We start from the raw sequence: 27,960 nt of genomic DNA, 5'->3' as shown, positions 1-27,960 counted from the left end.
TTTTTTGCCTTTTCTAGGGCCGCTGCTGTGGCATATGGAGGTTCCCAGGCTAGGGGTATAATCAGAGCTGTAGCCGCTGGCCTATGCCACAGCCACAGCAATGCGGGATCCGAGCCGAGTCTGCAACCTACACCACAGCTCACGGCAGCGCCGGATCGTTAACCCACTGAGCAAGGGCAGGGACCGAACCCGCAACCTCATGGTTCCTAGTCGGATTTGTTAACCTCTGCGCCACAACAGGAACTCCATCTTTGGCACTTCTTTTCACCAGACCCTGTGCAAGGTGCTGACACTTGACCAACAGAAAGGTGTGGCACTGTGGTGAACGCAGTAGGCATGGGCCCTGCCCTCTGGGACCTTATGTTTTAGTGCCAGAACAGACACAAAACAAGTGAGATAATTATAGGTTGTGATAAGGGCTGTAAAGGAAATGAATAGGATGATATAATTGGGAGTGATTTAAAGGAGGTCACTTTGGACAAGGTGGTCAGGGAGGGCCTCAGTAAGAAAGTGAGCTTTTTTTTTGTGTGTGTGTGTGTTTTAGGACTGCACCCATGGCGTATGGAGGTTCACAGGCTAGGGGTCCAGTTGGAGCTGCAGCTGCCGGCCTACACCACAGCCACAGCAACTTGGGATCTGAGCCACGTCTGCAACCTACACCATAGCTCACAGCAACCCTGGTCCTTAACCCACTGAGCAAGACCAGGGATTGAACCTGCGTCCTCATGGATCCTAGTCAGATTCGTTTCTGCTGCACCACGACCGGAACTCTGAGAAAGTGACATTTGAGCTGAGCTGTGAAGGTTAAAAAGAGCCAGACCCATAGAACAATAGGGATGAACCTCGCAAGTGTTAATGCTAAGTGAAAGAAGCCAGTTACCAGAGGCCACACAGTGTATGAGTCTACTTATAGGAAATATCCAAAGCAGGCAAATTTATAAAAACAGAAAGTAGATGAGTGGTTGGGAGTGAGGATGGGGCTAGGGAGGATACAGTGTTTCTTTCTGGGGTCATGAAGTGTTCTAAAATTGATCATAGTGATAGCTGTACAACTGGGAATATACTGAAAAACCATTGAATCATATGCTTTAAATGGGTAAATTGTAGGATATGTGAAATAAATCTCAATAAAACCATTAAAAACAAAAGAAGCCAGCCATTTGAAGAACAGCTTAGACAGGAAATAGCTGTCATAAGGGCCTGAAATGGGCAGAATGGGCCTGGGACAGTTCAGAACAGACAGGAGGCAGCATGAAGTTCAAAGGCAGGAACCCTCCAATTTTGTTCTAAGGGCAGTGGGAACATGTTGGATAGTATTTAAAATGCCAAGTGGGGAGTTCCTGTTGTGGCTTAGCAGATTAAGAACTGTCTAGTATCCATGAGGATGCCGGTTCGATCCCTGGTCTCGCTCAGTGGGTTAAGATTCTGGTATTACTGTAAACTGAGGTAAGATCACAGATGTAGCTCAGAACCAGCATTGCTGTGACTATAGTGAAGGCTGGCAGCTGCAGCTCCACTTCAACCCCTGACCCAGGAACTTTCATATACCATAGGTACAGCCCTAAAAAGAAAAATAAGAAGCCAAGTGGGACATAGTATATATATATATATACATACACACACATATATAATTTTTCTTCCCCACACCCATGGCATATGGAAGTTCCTGTGCCAGGGATCGAATCCAAGCCACAGCTGTGACCTACACCACAGCTATGGCAATGCTGGATCTTTAACTTACTATACACTGCACCACAGTGGGAACACCCTATAAACATAGTATGTTTACATATGTATAGTATATATATAAAATACTTCAGCTGTTGAGTGGAGAATTGTATGTGCACATGGGTGTGGTGGCATGAAGTGGAAGTAGAGATACCCAGCAGAAGGCTGTTGCAGTGGTCTGAGACCCTGGCCAAGAAAGCCTGGGTAGACAGTGCAGTTGGTGAGGGAGGAGAAGGAATAGGAGGTGAGGACTTGAGATGACAGAGACTAGTGGAAACAGCATGGATAGCTGGGCCCTGCCTTAGCTTTTGCCAACCCAACTAAAAAACCAGTTTTTATACAACATGAATTTCAAGACCAAGACCCCAGTTGAAGCTTTTCTCTTCCTCTTGATGGTCTTTTCTCTTTGCAGGAGACCACTGGGATGCTGCAGACCCAGCTCCGGGAAGCTCAGAAGGAGCTGGAACAGGCAGCCCAGCAGCACAGAGACAGCCTTGCTGCCCTCCAAGAAGAAGGCCGTGCCCTGCTGCAGGATAAGATAGACCTGCACAAGCAGGTCCCTCCTCCTCTCTCCCGGCCCCACAGCCCTTCCCCAGCACAGGCAGACTCTCCCACTCCTTCCCGTAGGATGAGGGGAGCCCTGGCTCTGCTGTCTGAGCTTGGGAGGGGAAGGGAGGCCCCAATACTGAGTGGAAAATTGAAGGGTACTCAGAGTTAAGCACATGCCTCCCAGAGCCCTGGGGTAGTTAGTAAGCTCTCTTGGTGGGGGCCACAGACCTCAGATTTTCTTGGGCAGCCCTGGTGTCAGTTGTTTTTCCATCCCATAGATTGAGTATTTTTATAGTTTTGTTTTTTATTTTTTTAGTTTTTTGCTTTTTAGAGCCACACCCATGGCATTTGGAGGCTCCCAGGCTAGGGGTCAAATCGGAGCTACAGCTGCTGCCCTACACCACAGCCACAGCAACACAGGATCTGAGCTGAGTCTGCGACCTACACCACAGCTCACAGCAATGCTGGATCCTTAACCCACTGAGTGAGGCCAGGGCTCCAACCCACAACCTCATGGTTCCTGGTCAGATTTATTTCCACTGCGCCATGATGGGAATTCCTTTTGCAGTATTTTTAAATATACTTGCTCATCACTTGGCCAGAATCATATTCGGCCAAGATTTTTATTTGTGCCTTTATACAGTGAATGTGAGGCTGAGGAGACAGGTGATGAGGCTAAACAGTAGTGGGAGAGGGAGGTGGTTAAGAACAGCATGTAAGAGCTGCAGAACCTGGGCTGGTGACTGGTAAACCTTGCAGGACCCTAAAGCCCTGGGTGAGAAGCATCCTCCCATGACCTTCCGCCCTTGGTCCTCATGCCCTTGACTTTCTAGGTGGAGGACTTGAAGTCTCAGCTGGTTTCCAAGGAAGACTCCCAAAGGCTGGTAGACCAGGAAGTTCAGGAGAAGCTGAGAGAGGCCCAGGAATGTAGCCGAATTCAGAAGGAGCTGGAGAAAGAAAAAGCCAGGTAGGCTGGACAGGCCATGGAGTTGGTTTTTGCCTTTCTGAATCCTGAAGTCACTGTGAGGTTACAGTTCTTTTGCTCGGGTCGTCTAACCTCTCATGTCTCCAGCTCTGGGCTATACAGGTAGCTGTGTAAAGAGGGCTTGGACCCCGTTTTCAAAGCTCACACTTTATTCATTTAGTAAGTATTTAGAAAACACGCATCATGCACCAGACACCGTGCCAGGGGTTAGGGATATAGCGATAAACAAGAGAGTGTGGTCCCTGCTCAATAGAATGTATAGTTTTGTGGGGAAGACATTAATCAAATACTCCCCAAAGTAAAGTATTGCAGATTATGTTACCTGATGTGGAAGAAAGAAATGAAAGGGAGTGGAAATCCACTTTAGATAATATGTTGGGGAAGGCCTTTCTCAGGAGGTTGTATTTAAACTGACCACTGAAGGATGAAGTGAAGCCAAGCTCGCAAAGGGGTGGGAGAGTCCCACGCCATAAAAATGGGAATCATGAGAAAAGGCTCAGAGGCAGATCAAAGCTGGGGGTGTATGGTGAAATGGAAAGTGCCACTGACTGGAACCAGACAAGCTCAGATCATTGAGTACTTTTAGGCCCCGACCTGGAGCTTATAGTTTATTTTAGGTTTAGTAGGATACCATTGGAGGGTTTTACATGGGGAAATTGACACAATCCAATTTGTGATGTATTAGAAGGGGTAGTGATGGCATGAAAGCTCAAGCATGAGATGAGACCACTCAGAATGAAGGGCCACATCTATTCTTGGTTCTCTAGGGGTGTGAGGGGGCAGAAATCCTTGTGTTGATGAAAACAGAGGCAGAAAGACCAAGTAGGAGGCTAGTATAGTTGTCCAGATGAGAGATACCAAAGCTGAACTGAGGTAGGATAGTGGGGAAGGGAGGAGAGGAAGGGTTTAAGGGGTGTTGAGGAATTTGGAATCAGTTATATATATTCTTAGAGTGGATATGGGTGGGATGGAGGGAGAATGGTGTGGTATGATTAAGGCTTCTAAAGGTGGTTGGAGGTACCATTCACTGAGCTAGGGGACACAATGAGGGTGACTGGGGAAAGGGGAGATGCACAGAGGATGGGAAGAATTGGATGTGTTGAATTTGAGGTGTTGTATAGATATTTCTAGAATTTTCCAAAGAAGAATAAACCATGAAGTTGAAATAAGGTATCATAGGCATAAAGAATCTGGGAGCATTCAGTAGGTGCTCAATAAAAGGTGGCTTTCATTGTTACATTGTAATCATCATCATTACTGTTTCTATTTTAATTATGAATGCTATGTTGGAGCAGTCAGATGAGAGGCAGTTCTTTCCCTGAGAGAATGGCCTAGCCCTCTGAGCCCTCTCTTTTTAGCCTGACTCTGTTGCTGGTGGAAAAGGAACAGAGACTCCTTGGTTTACAAGAGGCTGACTCCATTCGACAACAAGAGCTGAGCTCCCTGCGCCAGGACATGCAGGAGGCCCAGGCAGGGCAGAAAGAGCTCAGCGCCCAGGTATTTCCCTCCCCACTATTCGTCCTCTTCCTTGGTGATGGAAGTCAGGCTGGGATGTCAGCAGACCCAGCAGGTGGGAGAAGCCAGGATGGGGCGGGGTGGGCCTTGGGAACCTGACTCAGAGTTGATAACGGCCCCTGTAGGGAGCCCGACGGCTCAGAGTCTAGTGCCCAGAGGGGCAGAGCTCACGCAGGCCTGGTTCAAGCAGAGCCACTGCCAAGTGTGCCTGGTCTAATGGCAAGACACAGCAGGGGGAACAAGTGTTACTCCAGATCAGGTTGGTGGTGGCGGCAAGAGGACTTTCCGGGGCTTGGTCAGCTGACAGCAGGACCCCAGACCTGTGTAGAGGGGAAGGATGGACCTGGGCGGGGAGCGGCCGGCAGGGCTGAGAATGAGGCAGTAAGAGCTGGACAGTAGACTGCGGTAGATGAGGACCCAGGTCTGGTTGTTAGACAGTGCTGAGTATGACTCCCAGCTCTACTGCTTACTGGTTGTGCAGACATCCCTTTATTCATCCATAAAACAAGGATGACCGTTCTTTTTTTCACTTATAATGATTTTTATTTCTTCCATTATAGCTGGTTTACAGTGTTCTGTCAATTTTCTACTGCACAGCAAGGTGACCCAGTTACACATACATGTATACATTCTTTTTTCTCACATTATCATGCTCCATCGTAAGTGACTAGACATAGTTCCTAGTGAGATGATCGTTCTTAATAGGAATATATAAAGTGTCAGGAACATAGTGAAAGCATTCAAAAAATGGTGGCCATTATTATCATGACCGGTCTTATTAGGCTCAGTATCAGGGTTTCAGACAGAGTTCTTTTTTTTTAATGCCTATAATCAGTTTATTAATAATTAACAAGCACTAGAGAGTTCTTTTTTTAATTAAAAATTTTTATTATAGCTGATTTACAATGTTCTGTTAATTTCTGGATGTAATTCCCTGTGCTATGTGTCAGGACCTCATTGCTTACCCATTTTAAATAAAATAGTTTGCATCTACTAACCTCAGACTCCCAGTTAGGCAGAGTTCTAATCATAGCAGGGAGCTGGCATTGTTGCCAGGGGGACCAGGGCCAGAGCCCATTTGAATAGCGCAGGCCCATATGTTAAGAGTCAGTAGGTCAGTGTGCAGGTCAAATCCAGGGTAATACTTGTTCCAGAGGCCTCCCTACCTGCTGGAGAGCTGAGCCTACTTAAATCCACCTAGCCCCCAAGACTGAATAGCGTCAGGCCTAGGAGGGTCTGAGGAGAGGGTGTCCATTCCCTGCCCAGAGTGACCACACTTCCTCCCTGGCAGGTGGAATTACTGAAGCAGGAGGTGAACGCAAAGGAGACTGACTTTCTGGCCCAGGAAGCGCGGCTGCTGGAAGAGCTGGAGGCATCTCAAGTAACAGAGCAGCAGCTACGAGCTTCCTTGTGGGCCCAGGAAGCCAAGGCCGCACAACTACAGCTGCGACTGCGCAGCACAGAGAGCCAGCTGGAGGTGCTGCTGGCAGAGCAGCAGCCTGGGCACCAGGCCCAGGCCCAGCTGGCCAGCCTTTGTGCTGTCCTGCAGCAGGCCCTGGGGTCTGTTTGTGAGAGCAGGCCTGAGCTGAGTGGCGGGGGAGACTCTGCTCCCTCCCTCTGGGGCTCTGAGCCAGGTGAGGCAGCCACCCAGGAACCCTGTCCTTTTGTCAAAGCCAGGACTATCTCCCAAGGGAAAAGCAAAGGGAATGCAGTTCCTTAGGCAAGACTGCATCAAGGCTAAGGCCACAGACTCTGAAATTAATTCAATCAGAGTTTGAACCCCAGCTCTGCCATTTGTTAGATGTATGTCCTTGCACAAGTCACTTCTCCTCTCTGAGCTTGATTTTCTCAACTATAAAATGAGGATGTAGGAGTTCTGTCATGGCTCAGCGGAAACAAATATGACTGATATCCATGAGGACACAGGTTCGATACCTGGCCTCGGTCAGTGGGTTAAGGATCCAGCATTGCAATAAGCTGCGGTGTAGGTCGGATCTGGTTTGCTGTGGCTATGGTACAGGCCGGCAGATGGAGCTCCAGTTCGACCCCTAGCCTGGGAACCTCCATATGCTGCGGATGTGGCCATAAAAAGACAAAAAAAATTAAAATGAGGATGTAAAAGGTACTTTCCTTGGGAGTTCCTCTTGTGGCTCAGGAGGTTAGGAACCTGACTAGTATCCACGTGGATGCAGGTTTGATCCCTGGCCTCACTCAGCGGGTTAAGGATGTGGCATTGCCACAAGCTGCAGCGTAGGTCACAGATGTGGCTTGGATCTGGCATTGCTGTGGCTGTAGGATAGGCCAGCAGCTGCAGCTCCAATTCTACCCCTAGCCCGAGAACTTCCATATTGTGCAGGTGTGGCCCTAAAAAGAAAAAAAAAAAAGTACTTTCCTCTTGGGATTTTTCTATGAGATGACAGAAATAAAATCACTCCCACAATTCCTGGCACTTATTAAGTGCCTATTAAATGATAGCTGGCATTATCTCATTCCCATCACAGTACCCAGCACTTAGGTATACAGACAGTGCATGATGAATGAACTGCTGAGGGTGGTTCTTTGAGGAGAGGAGGGATGGGTAGGAAAGTCAAGGCCGTGTCTGGGAAGTGTGGCTGCTGCTTCTCATAGTGCAGCCAAGTCAGGGGGTGTCTTTCTCATTTTTTCAGACCAGAATGGAGCTAGGACCCTTCTCAAGAGAGGGCCCCTCCTGACAGCTCTCTCGGCTGAGGCGGTGGCCTCTGCCCTTCACAAGCTTAACCAAGACCTGTGGAAGACTCAGCAGGCCCGGGTATGTGTCCCTGCTCTCCTTCCTCAAACTTTTCACCTCCTCTGAAAAAGGCTCCCGAAGCAGTTTGACCTGTTTTATTCCTAACATCAAGTTGGCATGAGTTCCACCTCTGTCATCTACTACATGGCAACCGTGAATGAAGCCTTTGGCTTCCTGGGCCTTGGTTTCACTGGTAAAGTAGAGCACATCGTGCCTGCGTCCCAGGGCTGGGGGGATGAAAGGAGCAAGGGACTTGAGTGAGCCCTGTAAACCATGATGCTCTACAGAGGTGTGATACTGTTTGGCATTGCTTCCCTCACAGTCATGAATTGTTCTTGGTGCCAAGACCTCCAAGAAAAACCCACAAATTGAGGACAATTCTAGGCCTAAGACTGAACTCATTGTCCTGCAAATTCCACCTCACAGTGAACCTAGCAGTCAGTAAAAATTGAGTGCCACTGTATGCCAGCCACTTCGAGCTGGGGATACAGAAAGGAGGAAGACCTGCTTTCTGCCATCAAGAAGGCTCATGGCGTGTCTGAGGAACCACACTGCATCCTCAGATAAAGCAGGACTGATAGAATTAATCGGATCAGTAACAGATGCTCATGATGACAGTAGGAAGAAGGGATAGAGCATTCTGACTTGCAGAGGGTCAGAAAGAAGGAAGCAATGACCTTTAGCTAAGCTTTGAAGTAGGCGTTTGGGAAGAGGAGAGGTAGCTCTGGGCTGGGACTTCAGCAGGAGTTCTGCTTCAAAAGACAGACCTGTCAGAAGGGGCACCCAGGCTCCAGTCAGTTGGAGCAGAGCCTGTCTTCACTTCAGGGAGCCAGACGCACACGAGCGCAGAGGTAAATAACCCAGCAATCTGGGTGTAAGTTCACAATGGCAGACCCCAACAAAGGCTGAGGAAGGAGAGGGCTCAGGCCCTGGGCTGGTTAAGGTGAGGAACTTGGGTTTAGTCACACCTCTTCTTTCCCAGGATGATCTGAGGGATCAGGCCCAGAAGCTGGGACAACGTCTTACTGAAACAGAGGCCGAGAAAAGCCAGCTCCACACAGAGTTGCAGGCTCTGCAGAGGCAGCTCTCCCAGAACCAGGAAGGTGAGGGGCTCAAGGCAGGTGGAGAATTTGCAGGGAGGAGAGAGGAAAGGCAGGAAGCCCAGAGGGGCAGGATCAGGCCTGGCAGCCACTCCACTGCTTACCCACAACTGTGAGAAGATACCTAGAGGTGTCTGCAGAGGGGCGATAACCCCCATGAATAATTTTTTTGCTTTCCTTGGCCGTCGAGGGCCATCCTGGAAGGAGTCAGGAGGAATTGACTTGGTGAACTGAGGGAAGTTGCTGGTTGGGCTTTGGTTTTTTTGTCTGCAGGTTAGAAAACTGGGAAGCTAAGGCCAGGTCTATAAGAACACTGTAAAATTCTGTATGTCTTATCATTTATCAACATTACTTATTTTGTCATTTCTGACTATGTTCTCAAAACTTTTGACAGCACAAGGATCTTGAGCTTGTTTGGGATATGGGAAGAAGGGGGAATGTGAGGAGAGCCCATCTGTGCCACAGCCAAGGGCTGGGAAGGGTGGTGACTGCTTGGAAAGGAAGAGCGGGGAGGGTCTTGAGGCTCAAGGCTCTATTACAGAAAAGAAGACAACCTGGGGAGTGGTTCTGGGTCTTAAAAGTATCCCAAAGTCTCTCTGAGAGCCACACACATAGAGCTGGTTTCTGATGCATTTTGCAGAAATGGAAGGCACCCAGCAGGGCAACCCTGGTCTCTAGGAACCTCTACAAAACCATAGAATTGGGGGCTGGGGAGTTCCTGTTGTGGCGCTGCGTTAACGAACCTGACTCATATCCGTGAGGATGCAGATTTGATCCCTGACCTTGCTCAGTGGGTTAAGGATCCAGCGTTGCTGTGAGCTGTGGTGTAGGTTGCAGATGTGGCTCGGATCCTGTGTTACTGTGGCTGTGGCATAGGCCAGCAGCTGCAGGTCCCATTTGACCCCTAGACTAGGAACTTCCATATGCCACAGATGTGGCCCTAAAAGCAAAAAACAAAAAAAATTTGGGCACTGGGAAGGACCTCCAGCAGCATCTAACTCCAGCCTGCCTAGAATCCAGGGTTGGGAATCTGTGTGGTCAAGATGAGAAAGTGTTGGGCTGATTGTCAGGCAGTGCTGGAGCTGAACGGCAGGTGCAGGCACAACTCTGGAAGCAGTAGGGAGCCTAGACAGACAGGAGCAGCTGGCAGATGAATGCTGTCTCCATGAAATTGGATGTAATTCTCTCCTTCTTGGCCTTTTCCCCCATTGATTCTGTTTCCCACCTTCCACCTGCATCTGTCTCCCTCTTTTCCTCCACTCTCAATCATGGGCCTTCCTCTGCTACCTCTTCCCCCAAGAGAGATCCAAGTGGGAAGGAAAACAGAACTCCTTAGAATCTGAGCTGGTGGAACTGCATGAAACTGTGACATCCTTACAGAGTCGCCTACGGCGAGCAGAGCTGCAGGGAATAGAAGCCCAGGTAAGACAGTACTGGTTTGAGGGAGGGGGTTGCTTCAGAGTAGTCCCTCAGGGCCCAGGCTCTAGCACCCAGGCCCATCTTGGCCCGTAGTCATACCCCAGCCATGGGCAATGCCCAGCTTCCTTCAGCAAGTGTCTCAGTTTCTCTTGCTGTCCCCAAGTTCCCAAGAGCCAGTGAATTCCCCAGTGAATCCTCTTTCGACTACGGCTTCCAAATTGAGATTGAGATTTTTGTCCCTTGCCTTTAAGGACCAGAGTCTGGGATGGCTCATTTGTACCACACTTTTCCCTCTGAGCATAGCAGAGTCCCAGGATGTGGTAGGCATGTTCCTTGACAGTATCAGCCTAAGTAGAATGCTCAGTTCCCTTTGCCCAAATTCTTGACAATGCTGATGTACAGAGGAAGGAAAGGAAAATTCTGTTTAGAGTGACAGTTTCAGGGAAGTGAAGTCCAAGGTGGTTTTGCATCCTGTTTTCCAGAATGAGCGAGAGTTACTGCAGGCAGCCAAGGAGAACCTGACAGCCCAGGTGGAACACCTTCAAGCATCTGTTGCAGAAGCCAGGGCTCAAGCAAGCGCTGCCGAGGTCCTGGAAGAAGACCTCAAAACTGCACGCTCAGCCCTGAAACTGAAAAGCGAGGAGGTGGAGAGTGAGCGTGAGCGAGCCCAGGCCCTACAGGAGCAGGGCGAGCTGAAGGTGGCCCAAGGGAAAGCTTTGCAGGAGAATTTGGCTCACCTGACTCAGACCCTATCTGAGAGAGAAGGGGAGGTGGAAACTTTGCAGGGAAGAATCCAGGAGCTGGAGAAGCAACGGGAAATGCAAAAGGCTGCTTTGGAGGTGCTGTCTTTGGACCTCAAAAAGAGGAACCAAGAGGTGGATCTGCAGCAAGAACAGATTCAGGAGCTGGAGGAGTGCAGATCGGTTTTAGAGCATCTCCCCATGGCAGTCCAGGAGCGAGAGCAGAAGCTGACTCTGCAGAGGGAGCAGATCAAGGAGCTCGAGAAGGACCGAGAGACACAGAGGAACATCTTGGAGCATCAGCTTCTGGAACTTGAGAAGAAGGCCCAAGTGATTGAGTCCCAGAAAGGACAGATTCAGGATCTGAAGAAGCAGCTGGTTACTCTGGAATGCCTGGCCCTGGAACTAGAGGAAAACCATCACAAAATAGAGTGCCAGCAAAAGACGATTGAGGAGCTGGAGGGCCAGAGGGAAATGCAGAGGGCAGCTCTGACCCATCTGACACTGGACCTGGAGGAAAGGAGCCAGGAGCTGCAGGTACAGGGCAGCCAGATCCGGGAGCTAGAGAGTCACAACAGCCTCTTGTCAAGAGAGCTCCAGGAGAAGGACCAGGAGATGACGTCCCAGCAAGACCAGACAGAGGAACTGCAGAGGCAGAAGGAGCATTTGACACAGGACCTCAAGAGGCGGGAGCAGGAGATAGTGCTACTGAAGGAGAGGATTCAGGTCTTGGAAGATCAGAGAACCCTACAGACCAAGATCCTAGAGGAGGACCTGGAGCAGATCAAACTGTCCTTGAGGGAGCGAGGCCGGGACCTGGCCTCGCAGAGGCAGCTGATGCAGGAGCGGGCAGAGGAAGGGAAGGGCCAGAGTAAAACACAGCGCGGGAGCCTGGAGCACATGAAGCTGATCCTGCGTGATAAGGAGAAGGAGGTGGAATGCCAGCAGGAGCATATCCAGGAACTTCAGGAGCACAAGGCCCAGCTGGAGCAGCAGCTCCAGGGCTTACACAGGAAGATGGGGGAGACCAGCCTTCTCCTGACCCAGCGGGAGCAGGAGATAGTGGCTCTGCAGCGGCACCTGCAGGAAGCCAGGGAACAGGGAGAACTGAAAGAGCAGTCACTTCAAGGTCAGCTGGAAGAGGCCCAGAGGGTGCTGGCCCGGAGGGACCAGGAGCTCGAGGCCCTGCAGCAGCAGCAGGCCCAGGGCCAGGAGGAGAATGTGATGGAAAAGGCGGGCTTACTGCAGAGAGAGCTGGAGCAGGCCCACGTGACACTGAAGGAGCGCCAGGCGGAGCTTGAGGATCACAAGGAGCATGTGAGAAGGCTCCAGGAAGAGCTGGCAGTGGAGGGGCAGCGGGTACAGGCCCTGGAGGAGGTGTTGAGTGACCTAAGGGCTGAATCTCGGGAACAAGAGAAGGCCCTGCTGGCCCTCCAGCAGCAGTGTGCCGAGCAGGCCCAGGAACACGAGGCAGAGGCCAGGGCCCTGCAGGACAGCTGGCTGCAGGCAGAGGCTATGCTCAAGGAACGGGACCAGGAACTGGAGGCCCTGCGGGCAGAGGGCCTGTCTTCCCAGCATCGGGAGGAGGCTGCCTATGGCCAGGTGGAGGCTCTGCAGGAGGCCCTCAGCAAGGCTCAGGCTGACCTGCAGGAGAAAGAGCAGCATCTCCTTGGGCAGGCAGAACTGAGCCGCAGCCTAGAGGCCAGCACGGCTACCTTGCAGGCTGCCCTGGACTCCTGCCAGGCACAGTCCCGGCAGCTGGAGGAGGCCCTGAGGAAGCGGGAAGGTGAGGTCCAGGTCCGGGACCTCCAATACCAGGAGGCCATGCAGCAGCTCCAGCAGGCACTTGCCCAGAGGGATGAAGAGCTGAGACAACAGAGGAAACAGGGGCAGCTCCTGGAGAAGTCTCTGGCCCAGAGCGGCCGAGAGGATGCAACCCAAGAGAAGCAAGAACCAAAGCACGAGAGAGAAGAGGAAGAGATGAGGAGCCTTCGTGAGAGTCTGCAGGAGCTACAGCTGACTCTAGCACAAAAGGAAGAGGAGATCCTGGAGCTGAGGGAGGCCCAGCAGAGGAAGAGTCTGGAGGACTTGTCTCACAAAGGCTGCCCAAGGAAGGAGCCAGCTACAACATTTGATTCCTTAGGGCCCAGGCTGCAGCGGGAACTGGAGCGACTACAGGCAGCACTGAAGCAGACAGAAGCCAGGGAGATCGAGTGGAGGGAGAAGGCCCAGGATCTGGCGCTGTCCCTGGCCCAGAGCAAGGCCAGTGTCAGCGATCTGCAGGAGGTAGCCCTGTTCCTGCAAGCATCTGTTCTGGAGCGGGACTCAGAACAGCAGAGGCTGCAGGTGAGTCACTCGGTGGTAGTAAGGGTCAGGGCCAGAGCCAGGTCTGCCTGGGCTCAGGGGCTGTCTGCACCTCAGGGTGTGAGAAAGCTGAAGTCACGAGCACCTCCAGGAGAATCCATGTTTTGTGCTATTGTGGGAGATCCAGACAGAATAAGTTATCCACGGTCGCTGGCCTCGTAGAGCTTACAGTCTAGTAGAAAAGCAATTATAAGGCAGGACCCACCTTTCCTGGGGTGGGTCCCCAAAGGCTTTCTGGTAAAAGTGGTGTTTAAGGTTAGATCTTAAGGGACCGGTAAGGAAATAGCCCAAGCACATGTTGTGGAGGGAGGGAAGAAGAGAAAAAAAGGAAGAGAGCATAGAGTAGATGTGAGGGAGTTCAGGCTGCCTGTGACATAGAGACTCCCCCTTGGCCAGAGAAGAGAGGACAGCAGGGGGCCCATCATTTAGGGCTTGTCAGCATGTTAAGGACCTGGGTGACCAGTGGGAAGTGGATGAAGGGTTTGGGGCAGGAGAGTGATACGGTCAGATGTGTAGTTCAGAAAGATGGCTCAGGCTGCCGTGTGGAGCACCTGTAGCTCTGGGGAGACCAACTAGGAGGCTGTAAGGGAAGTCAGTGGGGGGTATATAAGTGTGATGGAGACACCTGGGTGGACCTAGAGGTTCCTAGGACTTCTAGCAATTGATCATAGTTGATTCTGGCTAAGAGATAAAGGGGGTAAAAAAAAAAAAAAGAAAAATCAAAGAGAACACCTAGGTTTCTGCTCACTGGGATAAAGGCCAGTTTGAGGAAGAGGAGTGGATAGTACAGGTTGTACCTGTGAGGCATGCAAGGCACCATGTCAGTGGGTGGATCTGTGAAGTGATCTGAAGTTGAAGGATGAGATTGATGCTAGATTGAGACTTTCGAATAGAGACTTTGGAGTTGTTGGCAGTTAGGAAAAGTGCACTCCTTTGATGGAATGTTGAGGTGACTGTAGGGGATAACACTGAGCCTCAGGGCAGGGGCCATGTCTCAGTCATCTTTGCAACCGCACTGAGCACAAGGTCTGCATAAAGTGGGCAATCAGGAAAGCTGGGTTAACTGTCGGACATAGAGAGTTATTATCCCTCTTGCCAAGATGAACCTAGCCCATTTCTTCCTGGGAAATTTACTCTATTTCCTGGTCCCTTGACCTGGGCTGAGCCCCAGAGAACCCCTTCCCTCATCTCAGGCACACAACCCTGCAGGGACTTGCCTTCTGCAAGCCCCAAACACTGCTCTGATTAAAGGGCCATATACAGGGAGTTCCCATTGTAACTCAGCAGGTTACGAAGCCAACTAGTATCCATGAGCATACAGGTTCAATCCCTGGCCTCACTCAGTGGGTTAAGCATCCGGTATTGCCATGAGCTGTGGTGTAGGTAGAAGACACGGCTCGCATCTGGTGTTGCTGTGGCTGTGGAGTAGGCCAGCAGCTGCAGCTCTGATTCGACCCCTCGACTGGGAACTTCCATATGTGGCAGGTGCAGCCCTGAAAGAAAAACGGGGTGGGGTAGGGGAATAAAAGGCAGTGCACAGACAGTGGGTTACATTTATGAACTTTAGAGTCAAGCTCTTGTATTTGAAATACAGTTTTCTACAAGTTATTAGCCGTGTGACCTGAGGTCAGTGCCTTTATTTCTGTTTCTTGGTTTTCTCATTGATAAAATACAGAATGATATTACCAGCCCCATGGAGCCATTCTGAGACCAAAAAGAGAATAAAGTGCTTAGGAAAAAGGCATTCAATAAATGGAACTAAATTCTTTTCTTTCAGGCACAGAAAGTCAGATATGTAGCTGAGTGGGAAGGCACTTCCTGTTCATACCATTTACTCAATAATGTAGTTCAGGTCAGAGTCCTCCCCTTCTCAAAACACTCAAATCTTTCAGAAACAGCCCTTCATCATAGTAACATCATTTAAAAAAATTTTTTTTTATTTTGCTTATTTTTTTTTAGGGCCGCCCCTGAGGTATATGGAGGTTCCCAAGCTAGGGGGTAAATCAGAGCTGCAGCTGCTGGCCACAGCTGCAGCCGCAACACCAGAGCCAAGCCGCATCTTCGACCTACACCACAGCTCACAGCAACACCGGATCCTTAACCCACTGAGTGAGGCCAGGGATTGAACCCATGTCCTCATGGATACTAGTCGGATTCATTAACCGCTGAGCTACGACAGGAACTCCTTTTTTTTTTTTCAATTTTTTTTTTTTAGAGCCGCACCTGTGGCATAGGGAGGTTCCCAGGCCAGGGGTCAAATTGGAGCTACAGTTGCCAGCCTATTCCACAGCCACACTAACACAGTATCCAAGCTGCTTCTGCCATAGCTTGTGGCAATGCCATATCCTTAACCCACTAAGCAAGGCCAGGGATTGAACCCATGTCCTCATGGATACTAGTTAGGTTCTTAACCCACTGAGCCATAGCAGGAACTCCAGAATCATTTTTTTTTAATTGAAGTATTTACAATGTTTTAGGTGTACAGCAAATTGATTTGGTTTTATAACTATATATTATTTCTCAGATTCTTTTCCATTATAGGTTATTGCAAGATATTAAACATAGTTCCCTGTGCTCTATATTAGGTCTTTGTTGTTTATCTATTTTATATATAGTAGTGTGTATCTACTAATCCCAAATTCCTATCTTTTCACTCTTCCCCTTTCCCCTTTAATAACCATAAGTTTGTTTTCTATGTCTGTGAGTCTATTTCTGTTTTGTAAATAAATTCATTTGTATAATTTTTTTAAGATTCCACATGTAGGGGGAGTTCCTTGGTGGTTTAGTAGTTAGGACTTGGCACTTTCACTGCTGCAGCCCTGAATCAGTCTCTGGTCTGGGAACTGAGATCCCACATCAAGCTGCTGCATGCTGCAGCCAAAAAAAAAAAAAAATTAGATTCCACATGTAAGTGATTTTATGTGGTATTTGTCTTTCTTTGTCTGACTTGCTTCAGTAAGTATAACCACTAGGTCCATTGATGTTGCAATTGGCATTATTTTTTTTCTTTTCTTTCTTTTTTTTTTTTTTTTTGGCTGCACCTGTGGCACATGGAAGTTCAGGCCAGGAGTTGAACCCATACCATAACAAAGGCCACAGCAGTGACAATGCTTGATCCTTAACCCACTGAGCCACCAGGGAACTCCTATTTCATTTTTTATGGCTGAGTAATATTCCATTGCATAAATATACCATGTATCTTTTTTAAATGATTTTTATTTTTTCCATTATAGCTGGTTTACAGTGTTCTGTCAGTTTTCTACTATACAGCATGGTGACCCAGTTACCATGTCTTTTATATACATTTGTCTGCCTAGAGACATTTATATAGTAGCATCACTTTTTTTTTTTTTTGTCTTTTTGAGGGTCGTACCCATGGCATATGGAGGTTCCCAGGCTAGGGGTCTAATCAGAGCTGTAGCTGCCAGCCTACACCAGGGATCTGAGCTGCATCTGCGACCTATACCACAGCTCACAGCAACGCTGGATCCTTAACCCACTGAGAGAGGCCAGAGATCGAACCTGAAACCTCATGGTTCCTAGTCGGGTTGGTTAACCACTGAGCCACGATGGAAACTCCACATCACTTTTTATTTTAAGCATCTTGTATGCTAGTCACTGTTACCCTCAGTTTCTTCCACAACAACCCTGAGAAGTAGGAACTGTTATTATCTTCACTTTATAGTTGAAGAAAGCAGATAAGAGAGGCTAAGTGACTCATCCAAGGTCATCTGGTGAGTAAAGGGCAGAGCTAAGATTAGATCTGAGCAGGACTGATTCTAGAGCAGTGCCTCATACTATTGAGCTCCTTCTCTCCCAGACAGCCCCCACCCACAGGGGACACTCCATTCCTCTTCTCTGTCTTGCCTCTCAAGACATTACTATCTATGACCCGGAGGTGCCTAGAAAATGTGTAGCACTGGTTTCCTCATTTATGTAAAGGGCTTTAGCCCCAGAGGCTTGATCTATGCTTCATGTAGTCATTTTACAAATGAGGTAATTGGGGTTTAGAGAGAGCTCATACCTTGACCCAGTTCACAGCCAGTAAGTGGTGTCAAAATTCTCAGCTCTATGTGACTCCTGAGTCTGTGTTCTTTCGACAACACCTAGTGCTCCAAGTTGTTACTTAGCTTATGGGAGATCCAAAATGAGACAGGTTTCAGTCCTAACCCTCCGTGTATCCTTGGGAAGAACCCTCTCTTTTCCTTTATCAATCTGTAAAATGAAAGTTCTGCACTAGAATTGCTCAGAGGTACCAGGAAAAATAAGACTATAACCTGATGAGAAAATTGTTGAGGATGGAGGGTGGAGTGGGTCTGGATGTGAGGTTGTCACGGTGCAACTTTGCTCTACACCTTGATACCCCAGGATGAGTTGGAGCTCACCAAACTCACTCTGGAGAAAGAGCGACTCCACAGCCCAGGCCCGAGCAGCAGAGCAGAACGGGGGCCTAGAGGAGAGCCAGGTGTACAGCTGGGAGAGGTGAGCTGGGGGCCTGGTGGGAACAGATGGCCTGGAAGGAGCTCCTGTCCAGGGGCTTGTCCCCATCCTCTCGGAATTCAGTCCCTGAAGCCCAACCCTGCCAGATTGGTCCTTTGCCCTCTATCTATTCCCCACCTGTTTCAGGGGATGCTCAGGTGAGACTGACAAGTCTCTCCCACAGGTCTCGGGAGTGAAGACTGAGCCTAGTCCTGAGATGGAGGAGAGGCAGCTCTGGGAACAGAGGCTTGAGCACCTGCAGCGAGCGGTGGCTCTCTTGGAGGTTGACCGAAGCCAGCTGCAACATCATAACGCCCAGCTGCGGACCACCCTGGAGCAGGTGCATAACTCCTGTCCTCAGCTCCCTGCCCAGGCCTGACAGGCACGTATGTCTTCTAACACAACCCCCAGAGTAGGGGGTCATAAACTCTAGCCCAGGGACCAAATTCACCCTACTGCCTGTTTCTGAAAATAAAGTTGTAGAGGGACACTGCAATAGTGGAGTCAAATGGTTGTGACAGAGATTCCACAATGCCCAGAATACTGCAGAAAAGGTGTGCTGACCCTGCTTCAAAGGCCCAGGAGGCTGGCTCCGGCTCCTCTGCCCCAGCAGCACTTTGAACTCCAGCCCGGGTGTTCGGCTTCTCACGACTGCCAGCCCCTCACAGGCACACCCACACTCACACTCCTCAAAAAAGGCAGCTCTCCTCTAGCCCTTGAGTCTAGCCCAGCCCTGATTTCTCACATCTTGGCAGGTGGAGCGAGAGCGGAGGAAACTGAAGAGGGGTTCCATGCGTGCATTGCGGGCAGGGGACCTGGAGAGCGGTGAAGCCATGGCACCATCACCCATGCAACAGGTTTATCGCTTTTCATTGACTGCAGCCTCAGGGGAGTTCAAGCCCTGCCGCCAGAAAGAGCCCTCTGCAGTGTATAACCCAGGCTACCCTTGGAGGGGAGAAGCCACTTCAGCCAATCCAGAGAGCCCCTCCTGACTGGTTCTGCCCTACCCAGCACTGTCCCTGACCCAGGAAGGAGGCCCTACATCAGTGGGTAGGGCTGGAGTCAAGGCTGGCAGCCCTGCATGCTGAGGAACCCAGCCTTCTCTGATGTCCAGTCTACCTGCTACTAGACCAGTGCTTCAGGCTCCCAGGATCAGGGTTCATGGGGCTTCTGGTCTGTCCCAGCATGTAGATATTGGGTGGTGCTTACCAGACCCTAACATGCCTAGGAGCTTGACAGCAGTTTTGTGGACCTCAAAGAGTTCCTTGTTCTTTGTAATACTGAGTTTAGAGGATATGGTATTTTCTGGGGCCAGAAGGATTTGGGGGAAGACACCGTACACCAGCACTCTTGCTGAGTTATGCCCATCAATAGACAAACCTGGGGCCTGGCAGGTAGGGACCGACTCCGGTGCCTGAGTACCTCCCAGCTCTCCATCCCACTTCCTTTAAAGAGAGCTTCCCAAGGGCAGGCCCTTTGTTTTGCTTCCCTTCTGCATCCTTAGCTCATTGCCCAGGGCTAGCACAAAGCAGGTATATGGTATACTTTAAATGAAGAGGTGCTTCAAGTCAGTCCCATCCAAGCCCTTGGAACATTTGGCATCGGGTCTCCATGGGTGTCACCTCTTTGGCCGGTGGAGCCTCTCCTTCCTCCAGGGCCGTGGTGCCCCATAGAGTTCAATACGAGTTCAGGCACTTCCAGCCCATAGCCCCTGCTCTGGTCCCCAGGATTGTGAAGAGGCCTGCACAAACCTTGTTCCAACAGGAATGGCATGTGTCTTCCACAGGATGGAAGAGGAAGGCAGAAGGGCTCCTCAGATGCCAAGCACATGGTTGAGCTGCAAAAAGAGGTATGTTCCAGCAGGATCCATTTTCTAAGTCCCTTTTCCTCCCTTACACTCAGGCAGCAAGGCTTTGGTGTCTACTATGTGCTCGACCCTTTGTGCACCTCCAGCAGGGAGAGGGGAAATAGTTCCTGCCTTCAAGAACTTCAGTCCTGGAGTTCCCGTTGTGGCGCAGTGGTTAACGAATCCGACTAGGAACCATGAGGTTGCAGGTTCGATCCCTGCCCTTGCTCAGTGGGTTAACGATCCGGCGTTGCCATGAGCTGTGGTGTAGGTTGCAGACGTGGCTCGGATCCCGCGTTGCTGTGGCTCTGGCGTAGGCCGGTGGCTACAGCTCCGATTCGACCCCTAGCCTGGGAACCTCCATATGCCGTGGGTGCGGCCCAAGAAATAGCAACAACAACAACAACCAAAAAAATAAATAAATAAAAGAACTTCAGCCCTTGTGGGAGGCAAGCAGGGCCCAGTCCCAACTTAACCTCCCCTACTCAATATGCTTGAAGGGGGAGGGGGAAGAAAGCACACTCCAGGCCCCAGACCTCCAGGCTGCTACTGAGGAAAGAAAAGAAAGAAAGCTGAGGAGCAGACAGAAGATTCTACAAGGACAGACAAAAGCAAGCAGAAGCATCCTGGCATCCTCTGCCCCCACATGCACCCTTGCAGACAAGGCAGTTGCCACCACATTGGGCAGAGTAGCCTGACACCAGCACCAGGATCCACCCCAAAGCTCAGGTCAAGCTCAGGGAGACTAACCAAGTGCCTTCTTGCCTCTTAGGTCTCACCTAAAGGTTCACCCTGTTTTTCAAGGCCCAGGAGTAATTAGAACTCTGGGATTTTGATTTCTAAGACTGTTTCAGAAATCAATGGTTAGTCACTACCAGCAGGGCCTGACTATATAGCTAGACCTAAGCCATTACTTTGAACTCTGTTAAACTCATACAAAGAAATCACTGAGACAGGCACCTTAGGTGTAGAAGTTAAGGAGGCCCCACTGTTAACCTGGAGGCCTCCTTAAAGTTCTCACCCAAGGCGCCTCTCTTGCCTTACCCTAGTCCTGGATGTTCCCTGAGCTCCCAAAAATGTCACCTCCTGGTAGCCTCAGAATACCTATTTGAGAAATGCAAGGGTCAATCAGTGATTTTCAACTCTGGCTGCACATTAGAATCACCTGGGGAACTTTGAAAACATACTGATGCCCAGGCCTCACCTCTGTCTAATTCAGTCAGACTATTTCTTAAACTTTCCAAAGGGCACTCGGTGGGACTTTCTGCAGTGACTAGATTCTGTGTCTTGATTTAGGTAGTAGTTATACATGGGTATGTATATTATGAAATTTGTCAAAATGTACACTTAAAATCTGGTGTTTTATTACATGTCAGTGGCCTCTCAGTAGAGTTGCTGAAGAAATCTGTTGTTTTTTAAGCTCCACCTTTGAGTCTCCTATGCACCCAGAATTGACAATCACTGATTCTCTGATCCCAGCAGCCCTTCCCCAACCACTGTAAAGCCTGACCTGAGGTTCGTGGCTGTGGTGGAGTTGATTCAAATGCTGGTCTGACAAGTGCCACAGGAGCAGAGCACGAAGGGTTGGGGCAGCCTCCCCATCCTCCACTGCTTCCACCCTCTTGGTTTTCCTGCCCCCTAGGTGGCCCTCCTGCGAGCCCAGCTGGCCTTGGAGCGGAAGCAGAAGCAGGACTACATTGCTCGCTCAGTTCAGACGAGCCGTGAGCTGGCGGACCTGCACCACGGCCTCTCTCACTCCCTTCTCGCTGTGGCCCAAGCCCCCGAGGCCACCGTCTTAGAGGCCGAGACCCGCAAGCTGGACGAGTCCCTGACTCAAAGCCTGACATCCCCCGGGCCAGCAGTGCTGTGCCCCAGCTCCAGTGCTGCTCAGACTGCCTCTAGGTAGCAGTCTCAGCCAGGGCAGGACGTGGGCCAGCCTGGGAGGCCACAGACACATGGCTTGTCACCTGGGTCATGGCCCCTCCACACAGCTGCAGGTTTGCCAAAGGAAGTTCTGGTTCTGTTACCCAACCTGGGAGCCCCAGGTCTGCTGGCATTCCCAGGAAGAGGGAGGGAAACCTGCAAGGCTGGGAGAAGGCCCCGGCTCCCATGGGAATGAGGCAGGTCACATTTGATACTGGCCTGCAGTCATCCACAGAGTGCCTTGCCCTGGCCACGGGGCGTCTACTGAATCTCGTCCAGAACTCATTACAATACACCCTGGGTCTTTGTGTTTGTTCTCTGCTGCTGCCTCTACTGGGTAGCTGGGCAACAGCACATCAAAGGCATCTATCAAGAAAGAATTTGCTAAAGATTCCTGTGAGATGGCATGAATTTGTCATCTGCCTGCGTTCTGATAGAGAAGGGCTGCAGAAGATACACAAGACAAAGCCCCTGTCCACAGGAAGCTTGAGCCCAACTGACAAGAACTGGCAGAACTTCATTGATGAGTTATAGTTTCTGTGTGCCGACCAGAAGTGCTGTAGAAATGCCAGCAGCTGAGGAAGGAAGGCATGAACTGGCCCCTGAAGTCTGGAGAGGAGTTAGGAGGGGTTGCCTAAGCATGCTGGTGAGAAAACTGGTCTGTGTGGCAGAGTGCACTGGGGCTGAGGTTAGATGGGTAGGGAGGGAGGTGTTGGAGGTTCTTGGGATCTAAATTTGAACTCATGGATAATGAGGACCCATCACGTGTTCTTTACTTAAAACATGTGCTGGCACTTCAAAAACACAGAGTTGACATTTGGCTAAAGTCAGTCTCTTGAGTTCAGAAGTTCTGCCTGGTCTCATTTCTCTTCTGCTCTGGGTGAATACCCTTGGAGTGTCCCTTTCTGAGCATATTGCTGGAACCAACTTAGTCCAGCCATGGGTCAAGCCAATAAGTGGGAAGGACTGTGGCAGGATTGTCAGTTATGGCCTGACCCTGGTGGAGGCATTTCATAGGCTTAAGACCTCTTGTTGGCAATTTCCTGAAAACCTGAGAGAGAACAGTTTTCTGTAAAGAAGCAAGGCTTGGGAGTTCCTGCTGTGGCACACAATGGGATTGGTGGCGTTTTGGGAGCTCTGGGACACAGGTTCAATCCCTGGCCCCGGCACAGTGGGTTGGGAATCTGGCACTGCCTCAGCTTCAGCTTAGGTCACAACTGCAGCTCAGATCTGATCCCTGGCCTGGGAACTCCATATGCTGCCAGACAGCCAAAAAAAAAAAAAAAAAAGGCAGCAAGGCATGACCTTCCTCTGACCACACCCCCAACCATAATCTGGAATTCCTCTTGCCTGAGCCTGAGGATGGCCTTAAGACCAGCTAAGAATGTGGGGGTTTGAAAGCAGCTCCATAGTCACTCAGACCTGCTTACCCAGGGCTCAGGTCCCATTATTTCCCATTGCACCACATAGAGGGAGCTTTGTTCCAAAAACCAGTGTATGGGACAGATACTCAGTAAAAAATTACAGTTTCAGAGTTTCTGCTGTGGCTTAGTGGGTTAAGAATCTGACTGCAGTGTCTCAGGTCATTTTGGAGGTACAGGTTCAATCCCTGGCCCAGTGCAATGGGCTAACAGATCTGGTATTGCTGCAGCTTTGGTGTAACTCATAGCTGTCGCTCAGATTCAGTCCTTGGCCCAGGAACTTGCATATGCTGCAGGTATGGCCATTGAAAAAAAAAAAAAAAAAGTTACAGTTTATACCCCCCAGAGCTAAATCTGGGGCTCTAGAGATGTTGGCTGGTCCCTTCCTCTAGTGGGATTTCCTATGGCTCAGAATCCTTATGTGGCCCCATGCTAGGAGTTATCAGGGACAAATTAGATTTCTCTGGGTTCCTTATCATTTTTGATCCCCCAATTCTGGCTCTCTAGTTTCTTTTCTTTTCTTTTTTCAGTCTTTTTAGGGCTGCACTGCGGCATATGGATTTTCCCAGGCCTAGCGGTCTAATTGGAGCTGTAGCTGCTGGCCTACGCCCCAGCAACATCAAATCTGAGCCGCGTCTGTGACCTACACCACAGCTCATGGCAATGCTGGATCCTTGACCCACTGAGTGGGGCCAGAGATTGAACCTGTGTCCTTATCGATACTGGTCAGATTTGTTAACCGCTGAGCCACAACAGGAACTCCTGGTTCTCTAGTTTAGAGGCTGACAGAGGGACCTTGGTTTTTGCCTTGCAGTTTTTTCTCAATACCATTATCTCAATACCATTATCTGTAGTTCTTAAGCCAAGGCCTTAAGCTCCACATACCTTCTAGGAACACGGGAGAGAGATTTCAGCAGTTGAAAGACATTTTAGAGGCAGCCAATAAGGTCTTCACTCAGTAAAAATCTGTTTTTGCTCCTCCCTTCCCATTCAACCTTCAAGAGCCCCTCACCCCTGCCTCTAGACCTCAGGCTAGGGTCTCCCCTTCCAACAGATATTCACATCAGGGTTGGCCTTCAGTTCAAAGGCAGGCTACAGTCTTGCTCTTACACTCTGCCTGTGAATGATTTTCTGCTCCAACTTTGTAAAATACGCTTTCTTTGACCAATAGTAGGATCATCCGTATGGAGGGTCCCACCAGTCATGGAGCCAGTTGCTCTTTTCATCAGCTTCAAACCTGAATTGGAGAAGCATGAAGAAAAAAGATTGGGTCTTTTGGGCAGGACCCAACCTTGCCTCAGGGCATCAGGCCAGTGCTTCCTTCCGCTCTTATCCCAGGCAGCAGGCTAACCAAAGCAGTGAATCCTGTAGTGGGGAACTGTCTGACCATCTAGCCTACTCTCATGGACACACTTGAGGGTGGTGTGACTGATATCTAGAACCTGGGAGAAAGGAGGTCAGAGCTGAGCGTAGATGTCTCTATCCACAAAACCCTCCGCCCTCCAGCCTTCTCCTTTTCTGCTTTGATTAGAGCTGGTCCAGGCCCAAAGTCCCGGGAGAGAAGGCGACAAGAGTGGAGTCAGAGTCTGGGCAATGTTCTTATTCCCAGGGAGTGCTGGCTCTGGTGGGTGCAGCATCCTCTTCTCTCAAGGAAACTCCATGTGTGTTAGAGCAACTATCACCATGTCGCAACCTAATTACCTTCTCCTCCCTTCATGGGACTAGCAGCCCCTTGAAGGCAGAAAAGCTGCTTGGCACAAAGTAGAAAAGGGGAAGCTGGTGGTATATGCTGGGGCCGAGGGCAGGGGAGAGGGTACAGTCAGACTGCAGGGTGAGGACAAGATCCAATTTACACCAAAAGACTGAGGGCAGTCTGCTCCAGCCCTTGGGCCTGCAGCTTTCCATCTTGGCTCAGGACTATTGCAGCCCACGCTAGATCCGGAGGCTTCAATACCAGGAGAACGTGGGCGTTCCCCCCAGGTCATGGGCATTCTCAGGTACCTTATATGTAGGAAGGTTCTACTGTCCATGTTCTCAGAGCCTAGAAGTGGGGCCTGGGTCATTCTGTAGAGAAAGGAAAGAAAGTCAGGAAGGCCCTGGGGCTCAACCTCACCTGCCTGCTCTCCCACAGTGCAGTGCAGCCGGTGCTCGTCAGTGGTTATCCCATATTCTGAAGACCTCACATTCTCAGAGTTCCCACTGTATAGCACAGGCCTGGCATAGATGGACTCAGGGTCTGGCCATAGCCTGGGTGTCTGCTGGAATAATTCCTCCTTGGCCACCTGGAATTGGGGAAGGTTGCCTAGGGTTGGGGTTAACATGGGTGCCTAGGGAGAGGAGACAAACCTCTTAACACGTCACCCTTATGTTCTACCACAGAGGGGAGCCTGGGCCCCATTGGTGTAGAGAAAGGGGCCGGCAGAGGTGGGTGAATGCAGCCCAGAGTCCAGGACTTCTGGAGGCAGGGTAGCTCTAACTCCATCAGGAGCTTCAGGGCCCATCCGAAGGGCTAGGCAAACCAGGCAGACCGCCCTCCTGGTGGAGGCAGGTTAGGATGATGCGGCACCCTGGTGAGCAGCCTCAGAGCCTCTGCAGCTCTAGGGGCAACAGAAATTCCAAAAGCACCTGTGGAGGAGGGGATACCTCACCCACAAAAGCAGCAAGTCTCCCCCAGCCTTAGACTTTGCATGCAGGCCTCATCTCAGCCCATGGGACAGGCCCTTAGGCAGGTGGTTGGTGTAGTTGTGTTCCCCGTGTCTGTCTCAAAGCCTTGGACAGGGGCCTGGTTCACCCCAGAAGGGAGGGCTGGGTGGACATTTGGAGGAGGAGAAGGATTTGGCCTAACCTCCTTGGTCTCCACCTTTTGTCCTGCACCCACCTGGGGACCATATCTGCTGGTCAATCTTGGAGCTGAAGCCAGAGCCACACAGGACTGGCATCCCACACGGCCCAATGGGTTCTGGGATTCTCTAATTGGCTGTTGATTTTGATTCTGAAACTCCTTTTCTGATTCAGAGCCCTAAAGTTCATAGGAGCACAGGAGGGAGGAATTTAGGGGTTTATCCCAAACTCCCACCATCTGTAGAAGAAGGGTAGCACCTGGGATCATGAAGAGAGATGGGCCTGGCACTGGGAGCGTAGGAACTGGACAGAGACCAAGGGTGTGCGCTGACCAACCACAAGAGCAAAGCATCAGAGGACTTGGCACTTCTGACCTCAGCATGGGCTCAGTGTCCATTCTGAAGCACTGGTCAAGCCAGACAGACTCTTCAGGAATGTGGAAGCAGGCAGAGCACTCATGGACCCCAGATGAACAGGTACACTCTCTCTCTCTCTTTTTTTTTTTTTTTTTTTTTGATTTGGCCCATGCCCACATTGTGTGGAAGTTCCAGGGCCCAGGAGTTGAACTGGCACCACGGCACTTACCCGAGCCAGAGCAGTGACAACACCAGGTCCTTAACCCGCTGGGCACCAGGGAACCCCAACAGGTACACTTTCTTCAAGAGTCCCTGGGGCCGTGGCAGGTCCTTGAGTGGATTCTGGGCTTCTTATGGAAGTCACTCTGGCTGGACTCCTGGTCGAGGAGGGAGGCCATCAGCCACAGTGTAGCACACAGGTAAGCTACCAGACTCTGCTTCAGGTATGAAACCTTCATCTCTGGCCTGACGATGTGCCCCAGCAGCAATAGACTGGCTCTGACACCAAGAACTGGGAAACTGGGAAGGAGGATGGGCGGGAGTCACCAGATGTCCCCAGATTCCCGTGTCCTGGTAGCTTCCATTCCTCCCCAGCCCTTCACACGACACCTCCTCTGGCCTTTCCAAGCCACCTGCTAACCACTAAAAGGAATGCCTCTTAAGTCCTGGGCTGGAGGCTGAAAGGATGGTACAGCTGATCATTGTGTCCTCTGATCTCCCAGAAGAGACTGGTGCCCAATGAGGTCTTTCATGCCAGCTCAGTTGTATAAGGGGCCTCATCACAGAGAACGTACCATGAACTCCTCTGCACAGGCGTCTTGGCAAGCACCTCCGCCCCTTCACTTTGGTGTTCAGCCCAGAGCCCAGCTGACAAGGGAGGTTTGGAATTTAAGCATCCGTTTAAGCAGGAGGGCAAGGGGGTTGTGGTTATGAGCTGGATCTAGTGTGGATGAGCAGCTGGAGATTGCAGGTGGCGGGGGGCGGGGGGAGAGAAGAGAAGGAGCCATTTGGAACCTCCTGGGTCAGAGAGAATTTGCCATTTCGACAAAAGTGAATATTTACTATAGCCAACCCTTAAAACCTCTTGGGTTGCATTTTTGGGGGGGGGCGGGGGGACTTGTTACCAAGGTAAATACCTGAAAATTTTCTCAAAAAGAAAAAAAACCACACAGTTCAGGCTTTTAATGTGGAGCAGCAGCGTCCTGCCACCACTGACTCCTTACACTGAGGCCCCTTCTCAGAGGCCTTCCCTTCTAACTATTCTGGCATGTGCTTCCATATCTCTAAACAATACGCTTACACTGCTATATCATGATATTTCATGTAGACTATCTGCTATATATGATTATGTCATTATGTTTAGTAATAACCACTTGGTCGTGTTGTAACTTTACACAGTGGACCTTAACTACTATTTCTCATTCTATTCTTAAGACAAAAGTTTCTAGTTTTGGCTCCAGTTCCAGCAAAGTCATGAATTGAAAGATAACCTGAGGAGTTCCTGCTTTGGTGCAATGGGATTGGTGGTGTCTCTGGAGCACTGGGATGCAACTTCGATGCCATAGCTTTGGTATAGGTTGCAATGGCTCTGATCTGACCTCTGGCCCAGGAATTCCATATGCCACAGGAGTGGCCAGAAAAAAAGATAACCTGAAAACTGTCCTATGACAAAAATCTAGAACTGCTGGTCAAAACATAGTGTTAATTTTTTTTAATGGCATTTATTTTTGAATGTGTAATATGAGTCTGTGGTACACAGTCCAAAAAGTACAAAAAGTAAATGACAAGAATCTGTCCTTTGGTTATTCCCAGTCTCTTCCCAGAGGCAACTACAGTTCCTAATGCGTATCCTTCCTGAGTTAATTGGTAATTTTGCAAGCGCATATATAGACAGTGTTTTAATAAAAATTGTTTTATTTTTTATTTT

General features: G+C 50.1%; 1 protein-coding gene and 1 long non-coding RNA gene across 6 annotated transcripts in view; both read left to right on the top strand.

Moving 5' to 3' along the window:
* The window catches only part of CEP250 (centrosomal protein 250), a 56,238-nt gene extending 33,976 nt beyond the window's left edge, over positions 1 to 22,262 (top strand). For all 5 annotated transcript variants that reach the window (XM_047771227.1, XM_047771228.1, XM_047771229.1 and 2 more), the window contains 13 exons: positions 2,141 to 2,284; positions 3,111 to 3,244; positions 4,621 to 4,759; positions 6,069 to 6,411; positions 7,444 to 7,565; positions 8,527 to 8,647; positions 9,945 to 10,066; positions 10,546 to 13,149; positions 17,536 to 17,649; positions 17,831 to 17,986; positions 18,402 to 18,503; positions 19,433 to 19,495; positions 21,135 to 22,262. In XM_047771227.1, coding sequence (XP_047627183.1) covers positions 2,141 to 2,284; positions 3,111 to 3,244; positions 4,621 to 4,759; positions 6,069 to 6,411; positions 7,444 to 7,565; positions 8,527 to 8,647; positions 9,945 to 10,066; positions 10,546 to 13,149; positions 17,536 to 17,649; positions 17,831 to 17,986; positions 18,402 to 18,503; positions 19,433 to 19,495; positions 21,135 to 21,398 — 4,428 coding nt within the window. In that variant the 3' untranslated portion in view covers positions 21,399 to 22,262. The remainder of the gene's footprint in view (positions 1 to 2,140; positions 2,285 to 3,110; positions 3,245 to 4,620; positions 4,760 to 6,068; positions 6,412 to 7,443; positions 7,566 to 8,526; positions 8,648 to 9,944; positions 10,067 to 10,545; positions 13,150 to 17,535; positions 17,650 to 17,830; positions 17,987 to 18,401; positions 18,504 to 19,432; positions 19,496 to 21,134) is intronic.
* A 1,253-nt stretch (positions 22,263 to 23,515) lies between these two features.
* Positions 23,516 to 27,956, top strand: LOC125122640 (uncharacterized). Its single transcript, XR_007133872.1, has 2 exons — positions 23,516 to 26,153; positions 27,468 to 27,956. It is a non-coding gene; the product is annotated as an uncharacterized LOC125122640 (long non-coding RNA).
* The last annotated feature ends 4 nt before the right edge of the window (positions 27,957 to 27,960 follow it).

The sequence above is a fragment of the Phacochoerus africanus genome, chromosome 3 (assembly GCF_016906955.1).
Source record: "Phacochoerus africanus isolate WHEZ1 chromosome 3, ROS_Pafr_v1, whole genome shotgun sequence".
Classification (NCBI taxonomy): domain Eukaryota; kingdom Metazoa; phylum Chordata; class Mammalia; order Artiodactyla; family Suidae; genus Phacochoerus; species Phacochoerus africanus.
This window is presented reverse-complemented; position numbering and strand designations above follow the sequence as displayed.